Source organism: Streptopelia decaocto (genome assembly GCF_964273445.1).
Source record: "Streptopelia decaocto genome assembly, chromosome: 1".
In the NCBI taxonomy this organism is placed as follows: domain Eukaryota; kingdom Metazoa; phylum Chordata; class Aves; order Columbiformes; family Columbidae; genus Streptopelia; species Streptopelia decaocto.
The window spans coordinates 48277854-48292817 of record NC_138663.1 but is presented as its reverse complement, the minus strand read 5'-3'; the positions used below and the strand labels follow the sequence as shown (position 1 = coordinate 48292817).

At 36.1% G+C, this 14964-nt stretch overlaps 1 protein-coding gene across 1 annotated transcript in view; it reads right to left on the bottom strand.

Annotated features, from left to right (window-relative positions):
- Positions 1–423: 423 nt before the first annotated feature.
- The window catches only part of POC1B (POC1 centriolar protein B), a 55701-nt gene continuing 41160 nt past the window's right edge, over positions 424–14964 (bottom strand). Inside the window, exons 11-12 of the mRNA XM_082065786.1 lie at positions 3650–3832; positions 424–2411 (exon numbers count right to left, since the gene is read on the bottom strand). Of these exons, the coding sequence (XP_081921912.1) occupies positions 2307–2411; positions 3650–3832 (288 nt within the window). The 3' untranslated portion in view covers positions 424–2306. The remainder of the gene's footprint in view (positions 2412–3649; positions 3833–14964) is intronic.

The window sequence follows — 14964 nt, the reverse complement described above, 5'->3', positions numbered from 1 at the left end:
TCAAGTTACCAGTTATTTGCCAGAGCACAAACCTTGGAGTAAGTGTATCTAAGACTTTAAGCAGCCTCTTCAAGTACTTTCAAGGGAAGTTTCTCTGTTCCATAGCTTTATTTGAAATTATATGGATCAAGAGAATGAGATAACTAACCCACATCAAAGTTCCTTTAAATGAAACACAATGTGAACTGGTTGTGGTTGTGTTTTAGGAGAGCAATCACAGCTTAAAAAAAAAAAAACCAAACCTCCATCCTTTCCTCAAAAAACCATCTCAAGTTACAGACATCCCAAATGTCACGCATGTCGAGTTTCAATATGAAGAGGCCATCTGACAGAATGGAAAGAATACATCTTAACTCGGAAATGTTATTTTACCAGATTTACAAACAACAGAGGAATAAACTGGATTAAGTAGTTAATGCTCCAGGTCATAGGTACTGAAAAGGAAGAAGGATTAGTGATAGGAACTAAGGCAAACAGGAAAAATTCAGCAGAGTTGTTATTAAAAAAAAAACAGAAGTAAAACAAAATTCCAAATCTTTTTGATAAATAATCCTGAGAAGCTTAAGAAATAAAAAAAAAAAATCTACAGATTTAAAGCACATATACATTCCAATCAGAGAAAACAAGAAACAAGCAAAAGTTTTTAATAGCTACATGGTTTTGTGTCTTCTAATGGAGCAAAGAAAAGGCAAAGGCCACAACAACATTTGCAAATGCATAAAGGAAAAGACATCTGACCCAAAAGACAGCATTTACATAACTGCAAATTACATAGCATTATAAACAATTGCGTATTCAAAGGTCAGGCTGTATGCATTGGAATATGCTGGACCATCCTTCCACAAAAAAAATCTTCAGCTAGAATGTTGCATAGAAATAGCTGCATCTAAAGACACTGCTTCTTTGTGATAAAACAGTGCTACTTAAGACTATGCTGAAAATACACGGTACTTGCTGGTAAAACGAGGGGATATCTGGCTATCTGAAGGTGATCACTATGAAAGAAAGTTATAAAAGAAAATCTGGCTGCTCATTGCTTTGACTCAAACTGCAATAGTATTTACACAATGAGCTTCTGTACTTAAGCTGAACTCTCTTGGTGTTAACTACGTTCAGCCTGGGAAATGGGCTTTACCTATATACAGTCAGTTGCAGAACTGGATTAAGATGCTCCCCCCATTTCATATTTTTCAACATAAAAAATGTGAAGTTGCAAAAGTGGATGACTACCAAGTTTTGATTGTGGATTTACAACAGGTGTTCTGCAATTGCCATTTAAAAAAATAATAGGTAGATCTAAAGCAGCACTGATTTTTTTTCTATTAAAAAAAAAAAGACCTCCAATCATTTTGCTAAAAATTGCATTTTTATTAAAAATAAAACCAAAATCATCATACATTGCAAAGTCTTTCCTCTTTTATAGCTTAATTCATACTGCAGTAACTGATGGGGGACATTCATAGCATGAAAAGCTTGAGCACCTGTGGAATTCTCTGGAGAATGAGAATCTTTTGTACCTAGGATATAGATTTCGCATCATTTTATATTTGGTTCAAACATTCTTCAGAAGTATGAAGCTGATTTTTATTTTTCTAAATATGAAAAGTGAATTTTGATGGGGATGAGATAAGCAGAAGTGCTTGACTGCATCAGTCTGGCAGCTGAATTCACAAAGATGCAATTACAATTTCAAAGTTCAAGTAACTTCATGTTTATACCTAAAAGTTTTTAGACTACATCTTCTTGCAATCATCACTAAAATATTTAGAAGATAGAGAGTAACTGTTGCTACTGTTTTGTGAAATATTTGAGAGTATATAAGGGACAAAGAAAACCTCTGGCATTCTTGGAATTAGGGCTAATTAGGCATTATATAATGTAGGTGCTTGAGTAATGTGGCCTTAACACGAAGAACATTTTTTTCACAATCCTTACCTGAATTAAAAAACCTGCATAGTACACTTCCAAAATAATTGCTATTAATCTAAATAGACATAGTTTGTTGCTTAGCCATATCTAAAGATGTTATTAGGTTGAAACAAGAGTCCTGTACTGTTCAGTGGGAATGATTTTAGAAAAATATCTGTTTTGGCTAGGCTACATTTCATTAAATATAGAGCCAGAATATCTGCCTGCTAACAATGTTTAAAATGTGTTGTATATTTTTTTCCTCACTTGTTATTACATTGACTTGCTAGAAAAGGAGGACTTTTGTTTTGCTTATAGCAAAATCCAATGAAGTAACCTTTATTATTTCCTTGTGAATATATGAAACATATTCATCAATACCATTTTGATTTCATCTTTTATTCTTCCCGCCTTCCTTGAAGTAACATTTGTTGCTGATTTTCTAAGCATTCTTTCAATTTATCTTCAGTCAAAGTCAGACGTTGTTCCAGGATTGAAATAGTCTGCATGAAAAGGACAGTAATTTAAATTTGGTTTTGTACTACTCACAGAGTACTATAAAAGTGTGCAACATAGTAACGTAAGAAAAAACATTTTAACTCAACAGGAAAATATATCCAAAGACAGCTTTTCCTTAGCTATTTCCCTGTTTACAACTGTATTTAAAAATAATGGCTTTGTATCTTTGGAGATTGTCTGCAGCTTTAAAATTGTTTTCACGAATATTTTCTCTAAGACAGTGAAGTGTATATGTGCATACACAAATGACTTTGGGATACTATGCAAAATTTGCATCCAAATTTCAATAGAAAACCAGCCATCACTGATGACCCCAAACAACATCTTCCAAAAAAACCTAAAAGAAACTTACAAGGCATCCTCAAAAAAAGGAAGTGAGAAAAAAAAGTACCATTAAAGGCATTCTCCCAGAGATTACCTTCATCAGTAAATGTAGCTTTCTGGATACAGTCTAGCAGTTTCTTTTTAGTCCAATTTACTACACAAATCATTTTCAACTGATAACTTGACTCCATACTTCTCAAAACTTATTTCTTCGGTTAACATATATATTGGAAAAGAATGCAGAAAAAAACCAACCAACCAACCAACCCTCAGCCACTCCCTTTTGATTTGGCTTCATGTTAATATATCACAGACTACAGAGTAGTATCTTAAAATATAGGTTGGCTAAATCTGGATTACTAAAAACTGTTGAGCATTTGTAAACAAGTGATTCAGGGTCGCTGACTGAGACTAGTATTTATACATTTTCACTGACACTGGGAATTATTCCACTGCTTAGTTTCTTACCTAAGCCAACACCTTGAACACTAACTTTGAAAAGGCATTTAATGGTACATTGCCAATTTAGTTTGTTCATCCCTGGCTAATACATGACCGTTCAAGGTGGAACCTGATGTCTGCTCAATAACTGGCTTCTGGTAAATCTTCGCTAGATCTCACTACTGAAAAATGGTGACTCTTTTCCTCCAGAGTTACAAAGACAACAATAATCTTTATGATTATGTAGCAGGAAGCTTTCATTTAGCAAACACAATACATGTGATCAATATTTGTTGAAAGGAAAAAAACCAGAACAGTCACTTAACTATACAAGTATTCAAAATAACCCCATAGACTTTAGTATTCTGACTTATGAACGTGGCTCTTGGGTTTTTTTTTGTCCATTGACAGCATTATAATTTTCCACTGCAAGTATTACCTGTTATTGCATACTTACTAGAGTTAAAACATCCAGCTGCCCCACAATTTGCTCCAAAGCATTACCCAGGGAGGGGGAGATGCCTGTTTGCTTGTCCATGTCATGCACAGCTGATCTGACCTCATTCTCTGTCTTCCTTTTTGAACTTCTTGCCAAGACTGAAGCAGGGGAATGCTGCAGATCCTCACTGCTGGCATCACCCTTGAACACAGAAACACCATTTGAAGATTCAGTTGCCTTTGTTTTCATTGAATTGTAACCACACAATATAGGCAGAAAGGTCTGGCTTTTAACTGAAAAATAAAATTAAAAAAATCTATTTATACATCTATGTACATACACAAGGGCCTTCAGATTTGCTTCTTGTACCAGGTCCAATTCCTAACACCTCGATTTGTTATGACCTAAGAGAGAATTTCAGCTATGATGGATGAGGCAATAAGAGAAATCTCAGCAATCTTTAGTTACATGTTTCAGGTGCATATGATTGAGGAACTACATGCAGTACTACTAGAGCTTGAATTAAAGCTTTGATAAATACTATTGCTGACTGGAGTTTTCTTCAAAAAATATAGCTCTAGTTCACAAAGGAATTCATTCACAGCAGTCATATGGACAAAAAAAAACCAAATCCATATGCGTCTAGATGATCACAAGGGTTCCTTCCAGCTTCACAGTATGAAACCTTTGTTTAGTATGAATTAACCTCTTTTTTTCCTATAATAAATTTTTAATGTCATTTTTAGTTGTTTATTCGGTGGTACTGCTTTTTGAGAAACTGATTCCTTCTGGAAATGGGAGAAGGAAACAACAGAAAAGACCTGCACAGTGCAACATTCAGAGATAAACAACTTTAATGTATAAACATTGCTCCAGGGTAACTGAGAAAACATGATCTTCCCAATTACTTCTGGCTTTGTTCATGCCTTGAAGTTCTTAATGGCACTTTTGAGTCACAGAAGGTTAAATAATCACTAATTCATTAGAATGTCCTTCATAACAACTTTACGTGATTTATCAATGACTTTTTGAGTCTTCTTTGAAAACTTCTTATACCTTCAGATAATTTTAGTCTATTTTTACACTAAAATAAACTGAGGTAGCTAAGTTTTATTAACTCTAGTTACATTTCTAATATCCATTACATTTACAAAATGACACTTTAAAATGGTTATGGTTTAACTGTTTCTCTGAAACATATAGACAGCTGACGAAAATAGCCATTAGCTATGCAAAGGTTAAATTTAGTCTTACCTGATATATTTAAAATACGCAATATTTGCGATGTAGTGAAAAATATATTTATCATGTAAAACTGAACAGATTTTCAAGAGAAAAAGTCTTGAAATCAAAGTCAGCCATTAAAATAAATTGTCACAAAATAATCTTGTAGAATGTAAATTGCTAGGCAGAATTAGTGACAATCCTTTACAAGATTACCTAGGCATGTTGATGAGTTTCTGTCAAGAATGATTTATGTGTAGTTGACCCTGTCTTTGAATCAATCAGGATCAGAGTGATGGATTAAATACCACTACTATGATAATGTCATGATTTTAAATATAGATAATATTGTTACGATTTAATATTATTAGGAACTGAAACTGCTGCATTACCCCCAATAACTTTCCTGTGTCTTCAGTTGCATCCCGCACAGTCCTGACCAGCTCTCTCTGGACTCACTGTGCCGATTCTCCTAAAACTTGTTGGGCTTGTTGCTATCTACATCAATGAGAGAGGACTATGCAAGAGACAAGTTGTGTCCACCATTTATCTGGAAGGGCTTTTCTTTTTACTAACAAAGCACAAGAGCAAACAAAAAATGCCACACACACAGCCAGTAGAAGACAGTGGGTCTAGGGAGGGGAAGGGCTGAAAGCAGAGATTGTGGTGGGGTAAGAGGGTTTCGTACCTTAGGAAAAAGAAGAAAGTCTCACCACCCTGTCTGGGTTAAAAGCTCCCTCATGCAGTTAAGCTCTGCAAGCACAGGTCTCAGCCCCCAGGTATGAACTCCTGAAGTGCAGAGCATGGGGTTGATAGGCACAGGGGAAGATACCCACACGTATACTTCAGACCTTCATTTACAATGCTACAAAACCACATGGGGCCCTTCTCAAGGTTTGATAGTACCATGGTATTTGATGATATGCCACTTTCATTGATTCCATTATGATGAAAGAAACAGAAAAATGAACTAGAAGATACCTCTGGTTTCCGTTCAGCCCTCTTTTCTGTGCTTGGTGACTGATTTATGCAAACAAACTAAGCATGTCAAGTCATAAATGTCTGATGGAACTAATACTGAAATCCAGTAGCGATTTGTATTGATACTGGGTTGTGTCAAAAAAATAAAAGTGTGCCAGACATCAAACTACTGATTTCAAACATTAAACACCAGAGGCCATTCTACAGAATGTCCTAATGGTTTAAAACATTTGCACTGGACTACAGAGAACTGGCCTTCTCAGTCTAGGGTTATCTAAACTCATGGCTCAAAGCACAATGCTTTGTCAGCTATGATGCTGCCTTTAAAAGGCAGGAAACTGTGGCAGATAAGGGTACTCTCTCCAGCCATGCTGATTGAGTTTTGTCACTGGTCAACAGAAAGCAGCTTTAGTTCAGAGGCCAGGATGCTCAGTCAGGAGCAGGTAAGTTCTGTTCCCATAAGAGGCTTTATGTATTTAATATTTAATAGCTAAGGGCTAAAATGAATAAAAACTCCATAGGATAAAGGATTTGGACCCAGAACTTCTCCACTCCTCACTACCTGGTTTAATTACATCTTTCTCTCCAGTACCATGAATTGCAATTTCTTCTCAATATGAAAAATCTTGTGATGTCAACTTCAAATTATTCCAAAGAATTGTACCTAGTGAGGGAATCAGTTGATAGCACAAAATGAACTAGAATATAAATAGTTTGATTTTTCAGACAAGGCAGGCTGTAAAAAAAAAAAAAAAAGTAGAAAATAGACAAAAAAGAAATTCCCATTTAATTTTACTTTGCTTTAGCTCCTTGCTTTTTAGTATTAGAAGTCCTCAAAAGAAAATGTTCCAAATATCTCCTAATATTCTGTCTCACAACGTATTCCATGTACTTTTAGATGAGCATGAAGAATATAGGATTATTGCATCTTAAGACTGCCCATATCTTCCCTTTGCAGATTTCATTATATGAGATACCATTAATTCAATCCTAGAAGAGCTCAGATCCACTGTGTTATTTCTGACTTACCAAGTTGTAGCTGAGGTCCTTGAGAAACAGGATTAACAGAAGCTTTTTGGTACGTTTTCTAACTCACAAGATGGAGACAGTTGCAAATGCTAGTTAACACAGAAAATACTAAGCTCAAGCTGGCATTCAGACGTTAAAGAAAATATATTGCCATTAAAGATTTGCTGCCTTAGAACCAATCATACTATGAAGACGACCATCCTTGTATTTAACTGCAGCAGGAGAGTCTGTTAGAATAGACTTCTTAGTGAGATTTCTATAGAAAGATGGTGAGATTACAGAAACCTTGCTTCTGTCTGTAAATTTGACTGCTTGCCCAGAAGCTTCCAAACCTCAACCAGGATTAGTTAAAATTTACAGAGAGGTAGGGGGCTCACGGATTATGTTGCAACAAATTTCAGGAAAATTGGAGGCAGAGTAGATAGAACACATTGCAGACAAGATAGAACTCAAATGTTATATATTCTGCATGGCAGCAGTGAACCTGCCAGGTTATCACATGCCTTATGAAACACAGGCAGTTGATAAGGGAAGTGAAAAGTGTCAGTGAAAAACAGCCAGTTGGTGCAGGAACAATTTGCAAAGATTACGCAACTAGTCTCTGTAGACACCTGTATGTGTCCTCTGAAAATTTTGGCACCTTTTGCTGCTTTTAATCAAACCTAATGAAGAGGTGGGGTCTCAGAAGTAACTAAGTTTCTGAAAGCTTCAGGAAACAGTTTGCCAGTTTTCCACCTGAGGGTAACGTGGCTGTACAAGTTCACGCTCCTTTGCTTCGAAGGCAAATGAGGATGTGAGTTCCCGAAGTGCGAGAAAGACCCTGACTGGAACCCACTAATATCAATGAGCGCATTGGAAAGGAATCTAGCATAGTTTGTCTAATATTAATAAAGCTACTTGTACTACTGTTTTGAGAAGTAAATTCATTGTCTTGCAGTTTGAATGATACAAGTAATTAAATAACACAGCCAAGAGAGACGTAACTGGAAACTTCAACTGATACTCTTTGACTTTGCCTACAGCATATTGCTTTGCAAGTTCAGTGTCCTAGGGATAACCTACTAATTGTCAAGTACTTAAAAAAAATTAAAAACCAGATTTAACATTCAATGGCACTCAAATTAAAGATTTGCTACCTGTGATTTGAAGTTATTAGGATTTAAAATTAATTTACACTAATGGAGCTGGAGAGGAAAACAATCTGAGGTTATTAGGCATTGACAAGTTCTTCTAAAACAGATCTGCTCTGAGGTTGCTGTTTCACAGCTTCTTTTCAAACAAGCCTCCTGTACTTCAGACTGAAAATGAAGTAGAGATTTCAGTGTAAGCTCCCACAAGGTGATTACAAATTTTACTATTACAGCCAATCTAGAAGGATTCTTCCAAGATAGGAGGAAAGCTGTCAATTCAGGTTAACAGATCAAATGCTAAGCTACCAAAAATCTCACCAAACATTTTTTTCTTACAGTAAAGTTCATCCAAAATTCAATGTTTCAGACAAATAGGCTGTGAAAAATGCTTTGTAGCTCAGTAAATTGCCACTAACATTGCCAAGTCAGAGTATGGGAAAAGCGTTCTTGTAATTTAGTGGGTTAAACAGGAAACTGAGATTCTTTGGTTATATATTCAAAGTCATTTAGGGACAATGCGACACAAAAGTAATAATGTAAATAAGGCAGAGGCCTCAATGTTTATAAAATCTGAAAGGATCAAACATAGTTAAGCAAATAATTGAACTTTCAAAATTGGTAAGAGCAATGAAATTACAGAGTTTCAAATTCTCAACTTATCCAAGTTGTGCCAAAATGGTTGTCATTTTTATCCTATCCTGGAAATTTGTACACATTTTTAAATGCTGTCAGACATCAAGTATACTGTTATATCCATGAGGTGCCTGATTTATATTTTAACTGCTTCTAGTACTCAAATTTACAATCTTGCTCAGCGATGGGGCCAAAACTGCTGAAATCTAATGCAACACCCAAATGCCAAAATGTTATAAAGCAGTGACACTAGTCTTAGTAGATTTCCTTTACTCTTAGATACCAATCAGTTCACGTCCACCACTTCCATTCAATGTAACCTTTTTAATAAAAGGTATTTTTAAAGGAACTCTTTCTATGCAACAGCCTATTTTACACAAAGTGTTTCAAGAACTAGATGCTCCCTTTCCTTCAAATTAGCCCCTTTCTAAAGTACTTCATATAATACCAATTCAGGACAACAATTCTATATGTTGCCAGCAATGTAAAAGTGCCTCATAATTCAAAAAACCACAAACTGTTCCAAAAGACTTCAGAATTATAGCTTATTTTGAGAGAATACATTTCAATAAGGCAATCAATTTTAAATTGTTACTTCTGAGAAAGCTAAAAAGAAGATGAAAGTGTGTACAGTGTTTCCATTCGCAGCCTGTTAGTAATAAAATGGACTGACATTTGGGCAACTTCAAGTGTGTTACAAATACGGAGGAGAAGGACCAGATTTAATTAATCAATAGGAAGTTATTACCATGACATTACCAAGCAGATGTTCGGTAGAAAATTAAGTTTAGCTTATAAATGATGTCACAAGCAGCAAACCATAATTGCTCATCTTTGTTTCCTGTCAAGCAAAATAGCTAAAACCCTGTGGGTGGTACTTAATTGAACTGTGAAAAATCCTTACATATAACCTTATCACCTCTGCCTATTCCCAAATGTTTCCCCATGAAACAGTCACAGATCAGATAGAAAGAAATGCTGCATCTCGCTCTCCTTTCACTTCATGGTGTATAAGAATAGAATCTGAATGAAATGCATCCCTATATAAAGATGCTTGAGGAGTTTTATTTATAGAGAGAAAAAATTCCGTCAAGAAAAACACATGAAAAAATACAAGTCTCTGTTACTTAATTGAAAATCATTAGTCTTCAATCTTCTAAGAGCTTCAAATTCAGAAAATATACACCAACAGCTTCCAAATGAATATCTTAATGATCTTATAATTAAGATGGGCTTATATGAAAAAGTGACATTAGTAAGCTTCCTAATGAATCACAAAAATTGGCATGGTCTGCTTTTTAAAAATAAACCTTTTGAATTTTGAACACATGGCACATTTCCCTACTAATATTACAACATTTCTGATACCGTGATTAAAACAACTACAAACAATTAGTCATACATAGGGCATTAAGCTCAAATAGACCCAAGAGCAAAGGCATAACAGAGTAGTTCTTACAAGACCTTGTTTTCCTATATTTCATGTTTTTATCAAAATCACAAGAAGTTTCTCAGGAGATTAAACAGAACTATCATTATCACCATTTTTTTTCCTCCATCTTGTGAATCTGCTCTTGAACTAAAATGGTTCACTGTGGATACGCTAAGTTGTACCGTTTGGGAAACGTCTGGGGCTTTTTAGGCCATATGTATTCACAAATCGCTTCCATTGCTTTGAAAGATTTATTTTTTTTTTTCAGTCAATAAGTGATCCACATAAAACAGAGCTCTCTGATCTATTAGGCTAACACTGAGTATGTTAAATCACGATCTGTTTTATCAGTTCCTACTGCAGAAAACTTCCCTGTCATTTCGGCTGATGCCAGCACTCTTCATTTCCTCTCCTCTCGCACGCACATGAATCAGCACAGCAAAAACCCACCCTGTGCCAAACTGCAGTTTTCTGCCCTTTGCTATCTGATGAGGTAGTGCTGGTATAATGTCATTGCCAACTTTAATCGAAGTTTCACATTCAAGCAGTAAAATACGATGTTGCGCATCTAAAAGTTCTACCAGGCATTTCTAGCTCAAGCAGATCTCTTTCAGAACAACTCATAACACAGAATTTCACATTTAATTGAAAGTCTTTCATGGTCTCTTATGCATTTCAGTCTTCTCAATCTCTTAAAAAAATGTCCAAGGTAAAAATAAAAATTGAAAACACTTAATGTAAGTGCACCTCTTCCAATCTGACAAGGAAATATTTGGTCTCCCCCTCTCCAGCATGGGTATCGTCACTGAAAGTAACACATTCATCAGTTCAGAACTTGGCCACAAGTGGTGGTATCAGGATACAAACTCACAGCTACAAAAAAAAAGCCAGATTATCAGACCGTATTCCTTAGCAAAAAAAGGGCATTTTCACCTAAAATGGAATAGCACTTTCTTAGTTTAAAAAATAACAAATTCAGCCTTAAGCTAGCTGAGTTTATAGAGGTCACAAGGTCAGTGCAGTACAATGAAAACTACTTGCTAATTTTTTCTTCTTTAAATATCAGTATGAAATTAATGGAAATCCTGATGCGCTTACAGCTTGGTCAAATTAATCAGATTTATTTATTTCTATCAGGATTAGAGCTATGTTAAATTTAGCATTGCTGGGATAACATGAAACAATAAAATATTCTATTCACAGGCACTTCTCAAGATATCCTGAACAGATAATTTTATGTAAAGAAATCATATCATACAAGTGTTCTTTCACACACATAATGAGAAACTGGATATATGGTTTTGTTATGTCACCTTTTCCCCAGCAGTTTTATTTGCCTTTGCTGTTGAAGGTCTGAGAAGACACTGTAAAATAGTGCACATCCTATGCACCAAGTATTTTCCAATCCCACATGTACAGAATCTAGTACAGAACAAAAAATTTTCTCCATATTCCATTAATGTCAAGACAACACAGAAAAATAACCAGAAATAAGCCTTGTTTTCTCCAAGAAATATAACAATCTTATTTCCCCAATAAAAAACTAATAGAAGTCCACACATATTTGAGCGCATCCAGTTAGAAATAAATAATATTTCTGAAATATTTTTTCTAAACTCTTCGACCATTAGGAATACCTAAGCTTTACTCAAAACCTGAAAAACTGATTATTTAATTTCTAACAGAAATAGTTGCCTGCACAGTCAGAGTCTGATTCAGTAAAGGGATGCACAAAAACTAAATAGTTATGCTCTGTTTCCACTGGATTTAGATATACCTAACCCTTAAAATTAAATACAGTACATACATAGAGTAAACTAAGCAGCTTGTAAAGGAAAAACAAAACAACAAAATGCACAGCCCACTCAAACATGTTCCAATCAAACCACTACATTTTAAGGATTTAGAGAAAACAGGATTTCCCCCCATAAAGCAAGGAATAGTGCTGAAAAATTAATAAACAAATAAATGTCTTGAACATTCCACTCAAACTAGACAGAAATCATTAAAGGTTCAATTTCCAAAGGTAAGAAATTCCCTGCCAGGAAGTCAGTTCTAAATATAACAGTTCAGGAAGATCACATTCAAACACTTTCATAAATTATAAAAATACTTGCATCACAGTCTGGTGAAGTTCCCATGGAGTGGAAAAGGGAAAACAAACCCCTCATTTTTAAAAAAAGAAAAAAAGGAAGACCTGAGGAACTACAGGACAGTCAGTCTCTCCTCTGTTCCCAACATGATAATGGACCAGATCCTTCTGGAAACTACGCTGAGTCACATGGAAAATAAGGAGGTGATTGATGACAGCCAACATGGCTTCACTAAGGGCAAATCATACCTGGTAAATTTGATGGCCTTCTACAGCAGGGTTAGAACGCTAGCGATAAAGGAAGATCAACTGATGTCGTCTACCTGGAGTGGTGCAAAGCATTTGACACTGTCCCACACAACATCCTTGTCTCTAAATTGGAGAGACACATGTTCGATGGATGGACCACTCGGTGGATAAGGTATTGGTTGGATGATCCCACTCAAAGAGTTGTGGTCAACAGCTTGATGTCCAAGTGGAGACCAGTGATGAGTGGTATTACTCAGGGGTTGGTATTGGGACCGGTGCTCTTCAACAACTTTGTTGGCAACATGGACAGCGGGATTGAGTGCACCCTCAGCAAGTCTGCTGACAACACCAAGCTGTGTAGTGATCAAGGCCAGACTGGACGGGGCTTTGAGCAACCTGGTCTAATGGAAGGTGTCCCTGTCCATGGCACAGGGGTTGGAACTAGATGATCTTTGAGGTCCCTTCTAACCCAAACCATTCTATGATTCTACACTCACTAAAAACAATATGTACCCTATGGAATAAATGTAAAGTAAGGTAATAAATGATCTTCAATATATCTTCAGGAAGGAAGCTTTGTAAAGCTGAGGACAGATAACATGAAACCATAGAATCATTTCCACCTTTCACAGTTACAAAATAAAGCAGACAATTTAAATTTAGGGAAATAACTTTGGATTGCATGTGTGCACATCCAAGGGAAAATCTTGTAACTAAAATCAGTGTTAAAATTTCAAGTGATAACTTCGTTTTATCCATATAGAGTCCTAATAAAAATTATATTATGTACTCTGCTTGAACTTCTTATCCATACTAGGGCAGGGAAAAGTTGAAGGAGGGCAGGAGGAATACTTGTAACAGAAACTGGAAACACGATTAAATAGATACTAGAAATGACAGCAAATGAACAACCCTATATGGACACGGCCTCCTTTCTAATACTATAAATAGAATATTCTGCTATATTTGAGACTACAATTGCTAATGAATAACGAGAGAAGTAAAAAAGCCAAGGATTTTCCTAGCACATGGGCAAATTCCCTACACACCAAGTAGCAGATTGTGGAGGGTCACAGAGGGCATCAGATGAATGGAACACCAAATACATGGAGGGACAGAGGCAAGGTTACCTCAGAGTGTGAGAGCACAGCATCCTCACCAGGAACATGTCTACTCAAAGAAATGACAGCCATGCTTCTGGATTGCCTGCTTATGACTTCATTCTGTCTTCTTCCCCTTACTGAAGAAACTGACTGACAGTCTCTGCTTTAGACCGATAGCTGGCTAAATCAGTCTAACTGAAGTTCACGAAGAAACAATGGCTGGTAACAGTATGATTTATTGTGGAGAGTCTTAAACTATATATAAGGGCCAGAAATTCATTTATCTTATTCAAATGGCTGGCAAAGTCACCTAGTATATTAATTGGTATTGTTCAAAATGAATTGACAATGAAAAGAAATCAGTCAACAAAATCCAAGGAATTTCTTATTCTTGATAGCATATTCACTCCATGGAAAACCAAACCAAAACCATTTTTAAGTTTAATTTTTAAAACTAAATCATATGCTCTACAGTATGTGATTTCTCTAAGATAAGTGTCTCTCATAATTACTTAACCTGTTGGGCCAAAACCAATATTGATCAAGTTACACTGTACGTGAATGAGAAAAGCTAAAAGAACAGACTTCTGTCTGCAAACTCCACCTCTCCATAAGAATGAACAAAAAAATTACTGAAGATAAAAGCCTGAAAAGACAGACTCTGCCAGGACTAGAAGGACTGAAGGACATGAGTAACCTCCTCCTAAACCCAGCGGAAAGCTGAGAAGAGCTGCAGTTCCTGTGCACCAGGGGCCTGGTGCTTCAGTGGAGCGGGAGGTGGCTGCACAGGACAACCAATGCAGAGCAGGAGGTGGCTCTCTGTGCTGCAGGGCCTCCCTACATGCACATACATATGCTGCATTAGCAGAGGCCCCTGCTGTAGAAGGAGCACATAAGATCTTTTTGCCAGCCCACACATAAGTGTATACTCATACATATCTACACACAACCTTCTCTCAAAGTTACAGGCAAAGCCAACAGAAGCTCCTTTCAGTTGGCACAGCAGCACCTGTACCAATGGTTTTTGTCAGGGTAACAGTTAATAGAGGAACACTCTTCCTCAGCATTTGACCAAGGCTTTTGTTAATAAAAAGTTACACCTATAATGGATGACGAAGAAAGTTTTGACAAGGATGTAAAATATTCTAACTATAGTGTCACAAAAAAAACTCCTCTAACAATGAAATGAAGCTTCAAAATTTTCATTGAAAAGTCAAATTTAAATGCTGTTGTTAGGTTTCATTTAACACCTAGAGAAAGAAGCAGAAGTCTACACTGAGCTATTTCAGTGCTCAGCATCAATAATATGCTGAGGATTTGGTCAAGTTGTCCAGTTTGTCCAGGTGAAAACAATACTCAGTGCTGCTGAGCTTAGTTCAGAGGTGGGATTTTCAAAAATTGCTTTAACAGCACTAGAATAACTTTATACTTAAGTCAGTTGAGGTTTATAATTTACTGTG